Raw genomic sequence first — 18,364 nt, 5'->3', positions numbered from 1 at the left:
GCAGAACTGAAAGTGTGCAGGTTACTGCTGAGGGGCTGCCACTGTGGGGACACAGAGCATGATGACCTCCAGGCCCTGTGACCTCTCTGGCACATCCTCTTCCTTCTAAGCTATTTGTTGCCCATCGTGGGCTATAAACAGTGGTGCACAGTGTAACTTCTTTTACAAGTCTTTCTGGGGTAACCCACTCACCATGGGGCATGCCCAGCACCCCTCTCAGAGCTTCCCTTTCCAAATCTACACCTACATCTTGACTCTCAATTTTTTCCCCACCGAGGCCCCCTCCCCTCATGCCCAAGTCTGGGTAGAGATTTTCAACATGTCCCATAGTTGGGTATGGATCATGGCAACTTCCTACAGACATGGCTACTATGCCCTTGACTTTCCCTTGGGCTTCCAAGTCCTCTTCGATAGCAGGCCTTGGAGGCACAGGCTCATTTCTGTGCAGCTGCCATCACAAAGGACCTGGTGACACCAGTGCAAGGGGCCAAGTCCAGAATCCCAGTCAGATACACCCCATAGGGCCCACAGGTCATGAAATCCCTCGAATGTGATTACACGGGAGAACTTTTCCCGGAAATTCAGATGATGACAGTTGTCACAGCATATGGACACTTGTGTTCTATTTTCTCCCTGGGGATAAACCTCTTTAAAAATAAACTTGAGAGGATTATTTTATGATGCTATTTTTTTCTTAAATTAAAAAAAAAAAAAATCATGTGAGCTGAAACTTCATTTAATCTCCCAGCCCAGGAGGGAGAATCAGTGTCTGAGTCGCACCTGGGAAGGGGACCCGAAGCTTGCTTTTACACCAATGCCCCGTCACTCAGGGCACCTGACACACCTCATTCCCAGCCCTGAGGGAGATGAGTACCGCCACCGGTCAGAGGGTTGGCCTCGCCGGCTCAGACCCTGCTTGGTGAGGGTCACGGAGCTCAGCTCACATCCCGAGGGGAGCGAGTCCCAAGCTCTGCCCAGAGGTGACCACGGATCCATGTTAAGCCAGCGCACGCTGTTCTGGGTAGGAGAAGCCCCAGCCCCTCCGCCAGTGAGATGCCCCACACACGCATGCTCCGATATACTTAAGTGTGGTTCCTACAGGTGACCCCTCCCAACGGGCACACTCCTGGCCGCAGGGCTGGGGCCGGGCCGCACCGTCGCCGGCTGCCACCTCCTCAGGGTGGTCCCTACTGAGTGAGAGGCGCTCTTGAATCTGCCTGTGGATGTCCAGCTGCAGCCTACACATCTGCTCCTGCAGCTCACTGATCACATTCAGAACCGACTGCAGGAAGGGAGAGAGAGGAGAAGAAAAGCACTCGGCGTCAGTCAGCTCTCAGACATGGAACTCCTTAGGAGAGAACAGAAGGAGGGAAGGCGGCACACGGCGGTCGCTGTCCATGACCATACGCTCTCTTCACAGGAACCAAAAGACGTGGCATTTCCCTGACCTGCCCCATCCGTGGGCCTGTCTGCAGTATGGCCTTCGTGCCATACTGGGGCCGTCCTTGCATGTCAGCGTCTGAGGCGCAGAGTCTAGCAAGAGCGGAGATGGGATCACATACGGGCGCATTCCTTCTACACTCGCCAACGCCCTCCCCAAACATGCCAACACCTGTGCACAGGGGACATACGGCGCACAACACGCTCATGCACGCTACTACGTCCCCAACCCTAAACGCTCCCTCACACCCGACACCAGACCTGACTCCTCTGTAGCCTCAAGAACATTTTGGCCTTTTATGGCAACTTTGGAAAATAACTGCAACCCTTGGAATTCATACCTACTCAGTTCTGAATGCCTTGCACTAGCGGCTCTGCTGGGCTTTCCTTTATCTACTCCACAGACATCCAGCGTCACTCCGCAGAGACCCAAGGCCACAGTAAGCAATGGCGCTCGCAGGTGAGTGAGGAGAAACACACAAATAACAATCACAACAGGCTGTAAGTGCTACACCAATAAGACTACGGGGCTTCCAGGGAGTGGTGAGTGACTAATTCTGCCTGGGTCGAGACAAAGAGATGGGACGAGTCTAAGTGATGTCAAGTAGGCGCATTCTAGATCCCCTGCCTGTACGGGGGAGTAAAGGAGACGAGGAGTCATGGGCCTGGCTGGCAGGGTGGAGGATGGTGCCACTCACGGCAACAAGAAACCCAAGAGCCTGGGGAAGACTGTGGGCAGCTGATGGGGCCGCGGCAGGGGCATGGAGTTAAGGAGACAGTTGGCAATAGATCCCAACAGAGCCTAGGGTGGGTGGGGTGGCAGCCAATTAAAGTGTTTAGCTCCTCTCTGCCCATCTTTACTGACATTCTGAGCACTGGCACCTGGTACTGAGAGGTCTGCCCCCTGGCACCATGAGAACTGCCCAGGCACGCTAGAAAGAGGTTTTCCATCCCCAATAGAAACAGTGTTTTCTAAAAGAAGAAAAGCTCCTCCCCCGTTACACCTTGTTGTTTCGTAACCCCCTTTTTCCAATGTAGAAGGAAAACTGAGGGTCCGGATGGCAGCTTGGGTCTGAGAGGGCACTGCTAGGGCCCCTATGCCAGCCTGCTCTCCCTCCAGAGATGCCACTTGAACTGGGACAGCTGCAAATGCAGGCATCGCTGTCATAAGCGGGCTCCTGGCCTCCCAGCCACTCTCTCCTTGAGCTAGCTCACCTGAGTTAGGCCAGAGGCAGCCCCACGTTGTGTTCCCCCAGAGTCAGTCGTCAGAGGGTGGGCCTCACCTGCTCATCTGACTTTGGTAAACACCTCACATGGTGCCTGGCACACGGAGGCCTTCGATAAATGTGAGTTCACTTTCCCCACTGCTTCTCCTTGTGCCACCAAGTGTTTGATCCATAAGAAATGAAGGAGAGAAACTGGGAGAGCAACAGAAAATACCTCAAGGTCATGAAACACAGTTAAGGCCCATGTGCCATTGATCGCTGACAACAAAAGCCCAGTGGCTCTGCACCCTCCAGCATGCTTCCCTTACTGGCCGCTCTTCCAGAACCTTTAGTCTCTCCTGGTCACTGGCCCTGCTGGTCTCCACACCTGCTCTTCTCTCTCACATAAGTTTCAAGAACGTCACAGCCCTCACTCTTCTCTTGTTTCCTTCATTGTTGTCTCTCTCAAGTGAGGGGTCTAGACCCGCTGACCCTGATTTTCATCACCTCATGCCCACCCCCACTCTCCAAGCAGAGGAGCTCGAGCTCTGTCTCCACCACACAGGGGGTCAGCACCCTCCTTGCGGTCAGATCCGCACACGCATCCTCTGTCCTCAGGCTGCGTGGCTCCCTCGTTTTACTCCTTACCTTCGGCAGCTCTGCACTGCTCAGGTTCTTCTGGCCTCTCTTTTGCTCTTTTCCTGCCAACTTACGGATCACTCCAGTCTGTGGAGGTCTTCATGAATCCCAATGTCAACTGATCCATTTAGTTTTTCTTTGGCTTTCTGTCATCACAACTTGAAGGCCTTCTATATCAGCAGCCAAATTATGGACTAAAAATGCACACCAGGCAGGAGGACTAAGGGCAGATGACATGACCCTCTACAAAAAAAAATCTTCCTAGAGGTAGTCTTAAGGTATTATTCATTATCACTTGGGTACCCATATGCCTATTTTAGCATTCATCCTATATTCCTCTATCTTATCTACAAGACCATCCCAAGCAATGTTTTCGCAGTGCCTCACTGAAGTGAGGATTTACCTAGCCTACCACTACAAGATGCACTCCTGGCCAAACCAATGAGGCCAATCAGACGTAACTTACTCTTAATGGACACAGATCCCTACTTTGTCTTCTGGCTTCTCACAAACCATCATAGGGTTGACCTCAAGCGCAACAGACTGAATTTTATAGAACACTTCTAACTTTCTTTGCCGTTTTGAAAAAAGAGGAGGAGGAGGAGAAGGATAAGAAGAAAATGGTTACTTCCAGTTTTTCAGCAACTCACTTGATTTCTCCGATTCCTTAAAATTCACTTATAAACAAGCAGCCTGGGGACTGCTGTCCTAAGTTCTGTGCATCTGTCAGAGGCATCAGTGGAACCAAGCCCATTCTTTCTTTGATCTTCTTATTGAGAACATAACGTTAAAGGAAAACCTTCCTATTGTCCTCAGAACTGTCCCTTTCAGTGGGGTTTGATCTTCCTGATACTGTTCGTGCAGGTGCACTTTTATCTGTCCTTTCTACCTTTTGTACAAGCCCCTTTGAAAACTGGTTCCTCTCACTCAGCCATAAAAAGGAACGAAATTGAGTTATTTGTAGAGACGTGGATGGATCTAGAGACTGTCATACAGAGTGAAGTAAGTCAGAAAGAGAAAAACAAATATTGTATATTAACGCCTGTATGTGGAACCTAGAAAAATGGTACAGATGAGCCGGTTTGCAAGGCAGAAGTTGAGACACAGATGTAGAGAATGGACATATGGACACCAAGGGGGGAAAACTGCGGTGGGGTGGGGATGGTGGTGTGCTGAATTGGGCGATTGGGATTGACATGTATACACTGATGTGTATAAAATTGATGACTAATAAGAACCTGCAGTATAAAAACAAACAAACAAAACAACTAATACTAAACTTTCATTGGGTTATTTGTATGGAAATATGTTAATATAAAGGTTTCAGACATTACATGAAATTTCTAAAAATCTTAAAAAAAAAAAAAAAAGAAAAAAGAAAACTGGTTCCTCTTAAGGTACCTCTACCTTTTCCTTTTTATTGGTATATTATTTGTGAGGTTACACAGTCAGAAATAAGTATATTTTTATGTAGTTCAATATCCTTGAGTCACCTCTTCTATTGCTGAACTTTCAAAGGTATGATTTCCAAGGTCCACAGTGCATGTCTGTCTATGCCGCGTTCTCCCCTCCCTATCATGAACTCTCAAAATAACAATGGCCACTCTCTCAAGATACCCATCACTTTCACTTCATAAACTAGTTTCTAGCTTTGCTTCAGCATTAGAGCCAGAGTGGCAGTTTTCCTGGTTTACTTTATCTACATTCAGGGCAGAAACTATAAATGCGGGGGTGGAAGGCAAAAACAAAAACCAACCTTTCGATACCTAGGTGTTGAGCTGGAGCTTTTCTAAGGGCTATCCAATTGCTGCTCGCTCTCATTACTGCCCTCTGTCTGCCTCCATCGGTCTGGGGATCCGTATCAGGAGTGCACCTATTTTCCTCCTCTGCTCCATGTGACCATTTATCCACGCCCCAGCTCTTCTGGAACACTCTCTTCTAAACTCCCTATCCACGTAGAGGTGCTGTTTTCCAGTATGTCCAGCCTCAGGCTTGGCACTTCCACTTACTTTTAAAATCCTTTATTTCCAGGGCTAGCCCCTCTCCTCTCTTAAGTAGGTCTTTTCTCTCCCATAGGGTAGAGCCTTTTGTAGCGGTGTTTTCAATCTTGGGTCCCACATCATGAAGTCCAGGTGACATATATGAGGTTCTAATCCCTGTTCTGTAATCTAACTCACTTTGTTTATTACTCTTGCTTTGCCAACCGTCAAAGTTTTTGTTTGTTTGTTTTATGGTTCTTTTCTATGTGAAACTAACTACTGGGCACTTCCCATAATCATAGTCTTTCCCACCCCATCCTACTTGTTAAACTTATTCACAATTTTACTTAGTTGTTTCTCTCCCGCTTCCTTCATGCTCAGTTTAATACTGTCCTGGCACTCTGACACATAGCAGGTGGGAATACCACCTCCACATCTGTCAAAATGTCAAGTGTGTTATACCCTTTGACCCTTCAATTCCACTTCAATATCCTCACACATTTACAAATTTATTCACAATAGCATTATTTGTAAGGGCAAACACTTGGAAACAAATGTCCACCCAAGAGAGAACTGGTTAAATAAATAAGGGCATAGTCAGAGTAAAATGATATGTAAACATAAACATGAATGAGAAATTTTTTTTAATGTATTTGATATGAAACAAGCTCTATGACTGTTCAATTAAAAAAAGAAAGGTCTACAGCAATCCCACTACTGGGCATATACCCAGAGAAAACCGTAATTCAAAAAGACACATGCACCCGAATGTTCATTGCAGCACTATTTACAATAGCCAGGTCATGGAAGCAACCTAAATGCCCATCAACAGACGAATGGATAAAGAAGATGTGGTACATATATACAATGGAATATTACTCAGCCATAAAAAGGAACGAAATTGAGTCATTTGTTGAGACGTGGATGGATCTAGAGACTGTCATACAGAGTGAAGTTAAGTCAGAAAGAGAAAAACAAATATCGTATATTAATGCATGTATGTGGAACCTAGAAAAATGGTACAGATGAGCCAGTTTGCAGGGCAGAAGTTGAGACACAGATGTAGAGAATGGACATATGGACACCAAGGGGGGGAAACTGCGGTGAGGTGGGGATGGTGGTGAGCTGAATTGGGCGATTGGGATTGGCATGTATACACTGATGTGTATAAAATCGATGCCTAATAAGAACCTGCAGTATAAAAAAGCAAACAAAACAACTAATACTAAACTTTCATTGGGTTATTTGTATGGAAATATGTTAATATAAATGTTTCAGACGTTACATGAAATTTCTAAAAATCTTGTATTTGTATGGAAATATGTATGGAAATATGTTAATATAAATGTTTCAGACATTACATGAAATTTCTAAAAATCTTACATGTTCTGGTATAATGTTATAAGTAACAATCCTAGTTATTACTTTAAAATGTATATCTCAGAAATAACTAATTTTCTTGTCAACTGCATTATTATGAACTTTCATCAAATCTTTTACCGTGGTCATTTTTAAGTCTTTTGTCATTTACAGACAGTTCTGGGTGTACTCTGATGATTTTGCAAATATGTTCCTATAAAAGGGTTTCATCTACAAAAAATTCATGGAAAAGACTCTGACAAGTACAGGTTTCTGGTAACTGACTATACTGCTGAACTGAATGAATAAGCATTTTCAGAACTCTGATGAAAAACTGATGAACTCATAAAAGTGCTAACAAAAGATCAAGATGAAAAACAACAATTAATTACATGGGACTGAGTGAACTGATGAGGACGAGTATAATTTTTGTGACTTTCTGTCTGAATTAAAAAAAAAAAAATCCCACAAGGACTCAGAGGCAAAGAATATACAAATCAATTTTCACTGCAAAGTAAAGGAGCTGTTACAGTGGAGGATTACTGGACTGAATGTCAATATTATGACATAGTATGAGTGTGTTTCATGTTTGGTAATTGCAATCATTGTTGCTTTTGTTGTGGTCATCCATGTACAATGCTTGGTGACAGTCTATTTATCTCTTGTAAAAATAAAATACAGTGTGTGTGTGTGGAAAAAAAAAAAAAAAAAGAAAGGTCTAGAATAATGTGTATCTGTGCAAATATGAGGGAAAGAAGTTATCCATATAAATTTGCTTGTCCATGCATAAGATAACTCTGAAGGATACAAAACAAACTGACAACATTGGTGTCTGACTGCTGGCTGGGAAAGGAGAGGTTTTGCTGCATATACCTTTTTGAACTCTTAATTTCTGAATTGTTGGAGTATATTTCCTATACAAACAAAAATGAGTAAATAAAATAAAATGAATAATAAAACTCTCCTAAGTCAGGCCAGCTCTTCTCTGAGCAAACACAATCTTCCCAGCCTTTGCTCTGTACTCCAAGTTCATCATTCCAATTGCAACAGTTCAGAAATCAGAATCCCTCCCTTCCAAGGTCCCACCCACCCATAGGAAGAAAGGAAGCAGGACACCTGCGCTGTAAGACATTCCATTTTCTGCCAGGAAATCCTAGAGATCATTCCGGTTCTCCTCAGGCTTGTGTATATCCCTGATCAATTGGGCTGGCTTCATGTCCCAGCACGTGCTGGATCTCTGTTCCCCTCTAGAAAGGCTGCTCTGCTACTATGCGCAGAACCCTTTGGATCTCACAAAGGGATCCAGCTGCAGGTCTCCCTGCATCCCCAGTGCTTAGGGAAGCCAGATGCCCTTCTCCAAGGAAGATCTCTCCAAGGGACATGCCTTTGATAGGTGGGCCACCCCGAGGTTTTCCTTTGCCTCTGGATCTCTTTCTTTCATGTGCCATCCTCCTAACTGTGGTATTTACTTCCATGTTGGTCACTTTTCCTGCAGTCCTGCTTTTCAGGAGTAAACCTAATTGGTCCAATCTTGGGTCTCCTGAAATGACCCAGAACCACTGCAAAAGGCTCAGGAGAAAAGGTACAGTAAACAGGAAATCCAGTATTCACCCACATCTCATAAGGGTCACCACTGACTCCTGAGCGAGGCTGGCTATCAGGATTGTCTCCATTTAACAAGAAACCTACACCTCAAAGTCCTTGGGTTTATAGATAAACGTTTGTAATCACTTCCACAGCTGACTACAGGGCAGCAGGATACCTGCTTAGGATAAAGCCTGAGCTACACAGAGAAAGTTTATTTCAGATCTGGCTACCTCAAAAAAGTCCCGCCTCTTTTAAACCACAAGCAATCAGGCTTTAGGCTAAGCACATTCACTGGAAAAACAGCAGCAGTGTAGGATGGGAAGCAACATTCCCTTGATTCATACAACTACAACCTTGATGACCCCAGCTAGCCAAACGCCTCCCTCAATATAAACAGCTCCACCACGCACATGACAATAGTGCAGCTTAAGCAGCCCTCTCCATGGTTCTAAGCCTTGGGTGTTCCAGATAGTTACAAACAGTGGTAGAGAGTCTGAGCATACCAGTAAAGATTATGTTTAATGACAAGAATGAGAATGTTGCTTCAGGTCATATGGCTGTTGTTCCCTGATTATCACAAGTTTGAACAGCCTGAAAAACTCCTCCACATGGAAACCTAATGTTTGTACTAGCAACTGGGAAGGGCTGTTATCGGGTAGGACTGAGGCCAGCAGCTCAGGGTCTATGCTGCCTCATGCACGATTAGTCTGATGGAAAACAAAAACAAAAACAAAAATTCGGATTGAAAAATAATCCTTCAGAAAAGAAAAAATAAAGCAAACAGTAAAATGACTGCCTTAGCTGTGCTTGGCCCAGAAGTGGGAGCTCCCCTTCCTTCCCTAGAAAGGAACTGAGCTGCTCCAGCTCGGTACTAACTCAGTATTCTGCCACCATGGACTAACCCTCATGCTCACACACACCCATGCGTGGGCCCATGTCCCCTACAGTGACTGGTTCAGAATCAGGCACGTGACCCAAATTGGCCCACTGATATGCAATCCTGGGGTTTTGCTGGAATCTTTGAGAGAGAGAGAATCTCTCTCTCTGCAGAGGTTGCCAGGCTAGTAGGATCTAAAGCTGCTGATGGCCATCTTTGTCGCCACATATGGAGAGCCTTCCTGAGAATAAGGCTAAAACAGAACCAAATGAGACACTAAGCCTGATTTCTAATGACATGGTAAAGCCAGCTAGATCTAGTGATATCAGCTTTTTTAAACCCTAGACTATTCCAGTTGTGTGACCTAATAACCCTCCCACTCTTTCCTTTCTTTCTTTTCCTTGTTTCCTTCCCTCCCTCCCTCGCTCTCTCCCTCCCTCCCTTTCTTCCTTCCTTGGTTTTGAGCTGTCTCTACCACTCTAAGCCTTCTTACAGAGTTTATTCAATTCTGGCCCCCAAGCCTGAACGTATATCCCCATGTGATCACACATTTTGAAACATCGGTAAAATAATTCTAAACCTGTAGAAAATCTAATTGCTTTTCCTTGAACATTTAAGAAGCACAGTCTATTTAACTAACACTTCACACAGATAAGCTTTGAGTGTGCGTAAACTTAGCAGTAAGTCAATAATGTAGCTAGGTCTACATTTCCATTTCTGGCATGCTTAAAAACACAATCAGTAAGTAAGTGATAAAAGCTAGTTATCCAGCACTATGCTAAGGACTACACGTATACATTATCTCATTCCTTCCTCGGAACAACTGAGCAAATAGGAAGTATTACAATCTCCATTTTACAGAAGAAGAAACAGAGGTTTGGGAGGTTAAATTACTTGCCTAAGATCACAAATCTACTGAGTAGCTGAGTTTGGATTCCAGCCAAGAGGTCTGATTCAAGAGCCTGCATTCTTAATCACTAGAAGATAGAGTCCTCAGCTTAATGGAGATAAATTTTCTTTTGGCAACTATACTTCTTACTAATGAGCATGTTCTCAAAAGCAATGCAAGGAATATGCCCCACATATTAGAAGTGTCTCAATCACCAGTGTTTACCCAGTAAACACAGAAATGTGCCAGGTTTCCGGGCATGATGGAGTTGGTGCTTAATTGAAAGGAACAATATCCACCTTTAGATTTTAGAGATGCCTAAATGGAAGAGAGGATGCCAGATCCTATGATAGAGACTTAGCTTTTGTGATTTTTTTTTTCGACTTCATCACACAGTTACCCATTTTACAGATAAAGAAATTGAAGTTCAGAGAGATTAAGTAGTTAACTTGCTGAAGTTCAAAGAGCTATTAAGCAGTTAGGTCAGTAATTGAGCCAAGGTGTTCCTAAACCTAAAGGCTATTCTTCTTTCCACAGCTCACAATGCACAGTGTACAAATATAGGGACTTGTAGGTAGAGGCACACGGAAGGTGGTTATCTAAGGTTAAAACAGACTGTTCTGAGCTCTGAGCCTAAAATTTATCCAAAACATTTATCCAAAAAAAGAGTCTGGCATGCTCTACAATGGCATATGGAGCCTGAGAAAACAAAAACAGAAACGAGATACAGGAAAACATTCTCTAAGAGAAAGCCTGTGCATGGGCTCACCCATAGGAGCCATCAGGAGGAAAGAAACACATAATCTAAGGGTTGCATCTGGGTCTGTGAAATGCACATCAAAGAATGTCTCTAGACTCCATGGACAATGATGCTGGCTTCTTGAGCAGCTGACTTCATCCCAATACGTGCTCATTACCTTGGCTCTCACAGAAGACATCTTGGTCTCTCCAAGTCTTGTCTGATCCTTCCCCCACTACTGCTTCCCCTTCCATCCTTGTCAGCAGCTTGAGGGAGGATACAGCCTTAGAGCCAAAACTGGGTGGTTTGGGCATTGCTGAAATCTGCAGTCACAGCAAAACCTGATAACTTGGTATTAACAGATCATTGTGTCTCTGGTGCATAGATGTTTCTGGCACCCAGTGGCTGCCAGGCTTGGGGTTGACCAGATGGCCCGAAGCCACATTAGGCTAGCTTCCCCTGATCTGAGCTTTGGACAGTATGGGTACCCCCAGAAGGTGATGTATCACACTCACCTCTGCTTTTTTCTGCTTCTCTTCCTGCTCTCTCTGCTCCTTCTCCATGCCCACCAGCTTGAGCTTCAGCTCAGACACTTCAGTCATCAGATCGAGCTTCTGAGTCTCAAGAGATGTACGACTTAGCAGCTCCTGCAGGCAAAAACAGATCTCAAAATCATAAACCTCCACGGCAATAAGAACAACTCTACCTCCATCCATAGGACATAAGGCAGTCTCTACGTTGTATGATGAAACTGCTACATCTGAGCCACAGTCCTATAGGGGGCAGGCCTGGGCTGATGCTGGGTCACTCAAGGATAGCACAGCCTAATGTTACCCACTGTGCTCTGAGAGTCAATGTGAGCTACATTTCTCAAAAAGCACATTTTTCCATAGAAACCATTATTCATTCTTTCCAGGTAGAGAAAAACAGATGGGTCTGCTCCACGAATGAAATTTCTCCATGTCTATTTTTAAGGCAAAGCAGCAGATCCTCTCCACCAAAACAAACAAAAAACCAGCTTAGGTTAACACTATATTTTTCAAAACCAAAGTTTCCTTATCACCTCCTGGGCTCAGTCAATATTCAGCCCAGTCTTCCACACATGTCATTGGAAGACCTTACTGCAACGAACCTAGAAGGGAGCTAGGACATAAAGTAGATATTCGATGAGTATTTATTGAATGGTTACAGTAGAATCTTATTTATGTGATATGTATCTTTCCTAGAATGTAAATAAGAAAATTATTCTTTGCTTATTTTGAGGACAGACCGGGGAGGTTATCAGTAGTCCTGCCAAGCCTAAAACGGTAGCAGACGACAACCTGCCATTAATATATACACTTAATAAGCATAAATAAGACAAAACAAAGGTGATAGGTGAAACACCTGCTCAGCACTACTAGGAATTATGAAGGACCTCAAAAGCCAGGAGCACTTCCCAAAGTCCAGGGTTAACATTTCTCCATTGGCAAAAGGCGATGTTGTGTGAGATCCCAAATCTTGGCACATGGAGACACTGGACACACAGGTCCTGGCAAGGAGACCACGATATGATGCTAGGAGGGTAACCGGCCAAATGAGCTGATGGAAAGGACACAGCATCCTGCCATGGTCTGAAATTTCTGTATCATCTTAGGCAACCCAACCCTAGTACAAGACCAGTGATCTCAACAATCTGACCCTACAGCCATGATTTCACGTTCTGAACTGTCCTCAACTCATAAAACCAAACCACATGAGTCAGAGATTTTAACTTGGAAAACATGACTCCCTAGGCAAAAGGCCATCAGTACATCAGAAAGGTGGTCTACAAACTGTCCGTCTGCTAACCTGAGGGCGAGTATCCAGAAGCCAAAGAATTCAGCAAAGTGAGCTTAGTACTGGGCTGAGGAGCCCAGCTCTTCCTGGGCCAGCCAGACTTGAAGCTGGCTTACAGGGCAAAGGCAGCAGCAGTGTCATGCCAGAACTGCGGGCTGCTTGGTCATGAGGAGTTAGCCAGCTAAGCATGTCCAGTGTTGGGACTGGGGGTGGGTGGACATAGATGCACTGAGTGCCTCCTCTGTGCTAGACACTGTTGGGTACTTTACATACATCCTCTCAATAAACCCTCCCAGGGATTTGGCAGTCAACACTACTATCCCTATTTTACAGATGAAGAAACGGGCTCAGAGACTGGCCTGTCTTGGCCAAGGGCACACGCCAATCAACAGCAGAGTTAGTTTTAAAACCAACGTCTGTTTGGCTTCAAAACTCATTTCTGTTTAATGTATCACATTGTTTCCCTAACAGAGAAAGAAGTCCAAGAATTTCAAGGGAAATAAAAAAATACATGCTGAAAAAAGCCAATCAACAAATATTCACTGAGCCCAGGAAAGAGCTGCTCAAACTGTTAAGATTTTGTTGAGCACATACTATCTACTAGGGCCTGGTGCTAAGGCTATGCAGGCCATAGAAGGCCCTAAAATGTTCTTCCCTGGGTGAGGAAGATGGGATTTCTGGGTCTTGAGTATCTTAAGATATAATCCTTCCCAATGCCGCCTGCTCGTTATCGACATCCTTCTCCCTCTTCCCCACCTTCCCCTTTGCCTCCACCTCCTCATTCTGTGTCTTTCTCTCCATCCTTTCATCTAGCTGCTTTGTTCCAGAAATGATTTGAGGCAGTTTGCAAAATAGACAACTCAAGTGAAAAAATAAACCGTAAAAATTAAAGCAGGTAAGGAAAGAAGTTGAAGCCAGAGTGACTGTCGGCATAAAACTCATACCCTAAAGTTCTATTCACAGCTAGAGATGGAGTACAATGTGTATGTGAGCTTCCCAGCCACCAGTGCAAAGGGAAAAAGGGATGATTCTAGAACTCAAGGTCCATGGGATAATAACAATTGCTTTGGAGTGCTAAGAACTCAGAAAATCTTCTTCCATGAGACTTCCATCATTTGTTCAACTACCAGATGCCAAGGCCTAGGGATAGGAGAGTTAAAAGTACAGCCCCTGTTGAGCACTTGAGTCTCTTAAAATGGTATTTATACAGTTGTCTACTGACCAGCATTCAAGATACTGCCTTGGTGGGATTTAAAAAAGCCTCAGAAGGCATCTCTCTTGAAAGCTAAGAATCTACTCTGCTTTCATTATTTCCAGAATCCCTCTGGCTGTTTTAACTGCCAGGTTGTAATTGGTCATACCAATGTTCCAGTTAATGAGGATAATATTCTAATTGGTTGCATTAAAATTCCAATGGCCATTCCAATTGGTCATGCCAGGGTTCTGATTGGTCACACTAACATTCCAAGTGGACATTTCAATTAGACACACCAAAGTTTTAATGAGAAGCCTGGGGCTGCTTAATTTCACATAGTCCACTGATAACAAAACTTCTCCTTACTGCCTCCTAGATTCTATTAGCATGTGCTTCCCCCTTTCATTATCATCACCCCTGGTCCTTGTCATCAATAAGTACTGTCCTACTCCCTGAACTCAAAATCAGCCTTAGACAGCCTTATCCCAGCCCACCTCCACTTCCCCATCTCCAGGCCCGGCATGGCCTCCAGCCACTGTTATGTACTGTGACCTCTATCCTAGTTGTCTTAATAGGATTTAAATACCCTACATTCTAAACTGCTCTTTCTACTTCCAGCAGAAACCGAACCCTGACGTTTGCATGACATGACATGTCCTTCCCAGTCCTCTCAAGTAGAGACCGTTCTGCTCCAGCAACCCAACTTACAGAACACCTTTCTCCCTGTTAAACACTGCTTCTTCCAGATCTCCTACCTCTGCCCTCCTCCTCCTCCTCTAAGGCAGCACCATTCAGTTAAGTCACATTCTCCCCAAATATCCAGACCCCAAGATAGTCTCCCATTTCCATTGATTATCCTTGTTTATCAATCTTCCACTCGGTGTCCACCCTGGTTTCACGTTTCTTGACCTTGACACCGACAGGCTTTGCTTCCACCTCATTTCAGCTTCTCAGTAGTATGGCCACAGCCTGACCCTCGTCTTGATCCAGAACATGTGTCCTTCACTTCTAAAATCTTCAACTCTGAAATTCTCTCCTCTGGCCACAATCCTCTGACTTTTCAACTGGCCCATTTAGTCACTCAAATCATCTTTAATTTCTTCTTCTGTGGCTACTAGTTACTTAATAACTCCCTATTTTCCTAGTTTATCAACTTCCTTTAAGCAATATTTGCCTCCTTATCCACCCTGTACCTTAAGGCTTATCATTTCAGTTGTATCATTTCTGCACCAGAAAATTCTTCCTCTGACTCATCCTTGCCCCTAGATCTGAAGTGTATTTGCTTCACCAGCGCCCACTCCATGCCAAACCTCAAAGACTTTTGTCTATGTTTCCACTCCCCCTGGCCTAAGAATTGCTGGTAAAAGTCACTTAATGATGCCAGTTGGTTTCCACACAAATTTACGCTATCTGATTACAGCTGATCTTCCAACACTGCCTAGCAAAACTTGTATTCATCTCTGGCTGGTTCCTTTCAGAGTTTGTTCCAGATCTTTTCCATTCTCCTCGAGCCCTAAACCCCACCCTATCCCCTTCTTCTCCTTAAATAACCTCTCCTCATATTTACTGAAAAGATTTTTAAAGGTCATCTGGTTAGTCACTGAACTTACATCCTTCCTATTTCAAAGTTTCCCAGAATCATCTCTCAGTCCTCTCTCCTGAATCCGTGTCTCAGAGAAAGCAAGCCCGCACCTCCTTTCTGAAGTTAGTCTGATATAACTGCACACAGCCGACTTCTCTGTCAGGTTCTTCTATCTTTAAAAACTGTTCCCAGCCCAGTAAGTTTCCAGGTTGCACATTAAAAGCATATGTTAAAGGACACAAAGATTCCAGAGTTTGCTCCTGAATTGCCCCACCTGACCCACCTTCCTGTTGCTGACCAGTCCTCCATGCCATCCTCACGCAGCTTGAATGAAGATTCAGGTAACTCCCTGGTTAATCAGTAGCGTTTGGCTTTGTCCTCTGAGTCCTGGTCCTGTTTCTCCCTCTAGCCGGTAGTGCAGAATGACGCCTGCTCACAGGGACCTGGGCCCTCCCTCACCTCTGTACTGCCTTTGAGGAAGTTCTCACCAAGTCTCCGCTACTCTAGGGTAGGCCCATTAATCATCCGCTCTGACAGGCATTTAATCTCTCCCTCACCATCAGCTTCCATCCCTCAGGCTATAAACATGATCAAATTTCTGACATTCGAAAGAACCTTCCCTCTTGACCTTCCTTCCCCTCCAGGGACCACCATCAGCTCCTTAGTGCTCAGGCTAGGCAAACGCACTCTGCGTGTGGTGTGAGTGTGAACGCCAGCCTTTTCTCTTCCCTCCCCTCTCCCCCTCACAGCCAAGCTCTGAAAAGAATAATCCACTCTTTGCTGCCTCTTCTTCCTCACCCTCCTGTCACTTCTCAGGAAAACGTCTGCATGCCTGCAACCCAGCTTCTGCCTTCAGCAGAACACAGAAACAGCCCTGGCTCTGGGACCAGCGTCCCAACTTTCCGAGGCAACTTTCACCTCTCAGCTCTCAACCCAATGACTCACCCTGCATCCCCTCATTAGTGTGAGCCCACCCTCCCTTTCCATTTTCCTGACCTTTCTTTCTTTCTAATATTTATTTATCGATTTTGGCTGCACAGGGTCTTAGTTGCAGTGTGCGGGATCTTTAGTTGCAGCATGCGGGATCTAGCTCCCTGACCAGGGATCGAACCCGGCCCCCCTGCATTGGGAGCACGGAGTCTTAACCACTGGACCACCTGGGAAGTCCCATTTTCCTGACCTTTTTTCTCCTTTGTCTTCTCTGCTGGCATCTTTTATTCTGTCTACCCCTTAAGAGTAACATTCTTGGATCTTTAGCTCCCATCCCCAAGACTGCAGTTGATCTCTGATCCAGCCTGTTTGTCCAGAGCACGAAGGCAACGCTTGGCACCTACTGAGACCCGCAGGGTGGGATCCTGCTGGGATGTCTTGGAATCATAGAGCTACTGTAATAGGGTGGGGGGGAATGGGGAGGCAGGGGGCTGGAGATAAGGGGCAGAGGTTCGTAAGCAGCAGCAGTAGTGTCTGCTCTCCTGATTGGTTCAAGGCTGCCTGTGTAAATGAGAGAGGGCAAGGGATGAGGAGGGGGTGGTATGGGAGGACGGTGGTTTGTGTTTCTTACTAGGCAGGACCATGAAACTGGGTAATGAAGAAAACCAATGAACAAAATTATCACTCACCCCCCTCACTTCACCACTACCAGTAATCTCTTCCAGAAGGACAAATACATCTCCTTTCTGGGAGATGAAAAAAAGCCTCCATCTCAGAGCAAACCATCATTTCCTTTTCCCAAAGCTCAGTGTCTGACTGGAGCTGATAAAGAGAATTTGCCTTTCAACTTTGCTCTCCTTAAAGGGCCACATCTTGAAGCGATTACTTCCAACTTTAAGTGTGGAACCTGACCCAGGGAGTTTCTGACCAATGACGGAGGACTGCAGCCAGACTGGCAACCTGAAACCAGAATGAAAGAACGGGCCGTGGAACGACTTGAAAGGAAACATGTGTCCCTCTGCCCTTTGAAGTAAGAGGCCTAGGCCTTGCCGGGAAGCCTCCTCCAGGGAGAGGGGCTCGTAGTCAACCTGGGTTTGAGTCCAGACTCAGTCTCTGCTAACTAAGTCATCTCTCTGAACCTCAGTCCCCTTATCTGTAAAAACGGGTAAAGCACCTACCTCACACTGCGGTCTGGAGCGCCAACATCAAATGAGATAAACTTGAGGAAAAGCAGTTATCTCTGCCTCACAAATCTCCCAGGGGGAGTTTTAGGGGAAGAACTGGCAAATCCCCTTTTTCTTCACTCAAGTGTCCTGTCTCCTCGGACAGATTTGTGCTCCCACAGGGTCAGGTGCATAGCTCTGTTTAATATCCTTTCTGAGGTAGAAATACCTCCCTAAAGGTGCTCTCGGGGAATTTATGAGCTGGGTGCCGACGACGCTTTGCTGAGTTCACACACCTGGGCACACTGTTCCCTCACTCGACTCAAGGGCAGGAACTGGGCCTGCGTCCTGGGTCCCGTAACCCCCTGGCCATTGTGTGATAGTCCAGTTTTAACAGAACTGGAACAACTGTACGACAGCTCGAGGAGGTGGGCAGTGCAGAGCCCACACTGTCATCTCCGTTCTCTATAAATAAGAACCCAGGTTCACTGACTTCCCCAGATCAACCACAAGTGGTGGACTCCACTTGTGGAGTCCATGGACTCCAAACCCCCTAAATTTGTCACTCTCCACACCTCACCTAAAAGGCAGCCAACACAATGAGGTTGCCTGACACCTGGGGCTCTGGGTCAGGTTGGAGGACTGAGACAGAGCCTGGTGTCCTTCCAGGTTTCCCAAAAGCTGGGCTGTGTCCTCACAAGGAGCTTTGCATCCTTTCTTCCTCCCCGCTTGGGTTCCCTATCCTGTCTTCTTTTTGGCACTAAACATGGCTGCTGCTCTTGGCGTTGATTACGCCTGTCAATGGCCAGCCTCTGGAAAGTGTTCCATTTGGCTGCCAGCTCTGTGTAAGACCTCTTCTCCACTGAACAGCATCGGCTTCCTCCCTGAAATCATCACCCGCTGGAGCAGGGTCAGTGATCAGAGGCAGAGGAGCTTGTCGTGCAGGAACTGACAGGACCCCA

At 45.6% G+C, this 18,364-nt stretch overlaps 1 protein-coding gene across 37 annotated transcripts in view; it reads right to left on the bottom strand.

Moving 5' to 3' along the window:
• The window catches only part of PPFIBP2 (PPFIA binding protein 2), a 155,987-nt gene that overhangs the window by 40,461 nt on the left and 97,162 nt on the right, over positions 1-18,364 (bottom strand). For 29 of the 37 annotated variants that reach the window (XR_014267884.1, XR_014267885.1, XR_014267886.1 and 26 more), the window contains 2 exons: positions 11,230-11,361; positions 1,100-1,282 (listed from right to left, as the gene is read on the bottom strand). Coding sequence is in view for 28 of the 37 variants with exons in the window: in XM_082476320.1 (XP_082332446.1) it covers positions 1,100-1,282; positions 11,230-11,361 (315 nt within the window). In the remaining 9 variants the exon portion in view is untranslated. Of the gene's footprint in view, positions 1-1,099; positions 1,283-11,229; positions 11,362-15,592; positions 16,698-18,364 lie in introns of those variants that run through there. The other 8 variants (XM_082476303.1, XM_082476304.1, XM_082476311.1 and 5 more) reach the window with 2 other exon arrangements.

Source organism: Balaenoptera physalus (genome assembly GCF_965194825.1).
Source record: "Balaenoptera physalus genome assembly, chromosome: 10".
Lineage (NCBI taxonomy): Eukaryota > Metazoa > Chordata > Mammalia > Artiodactyla > Balaenopteridae > Balaenoptera > Balaenoptera physalus.
The sequence above is the reverse complement of the archived record's forward strand: the minus strand, read 5'-3'. Positions and strand labels throughout refer to the sequence as shown.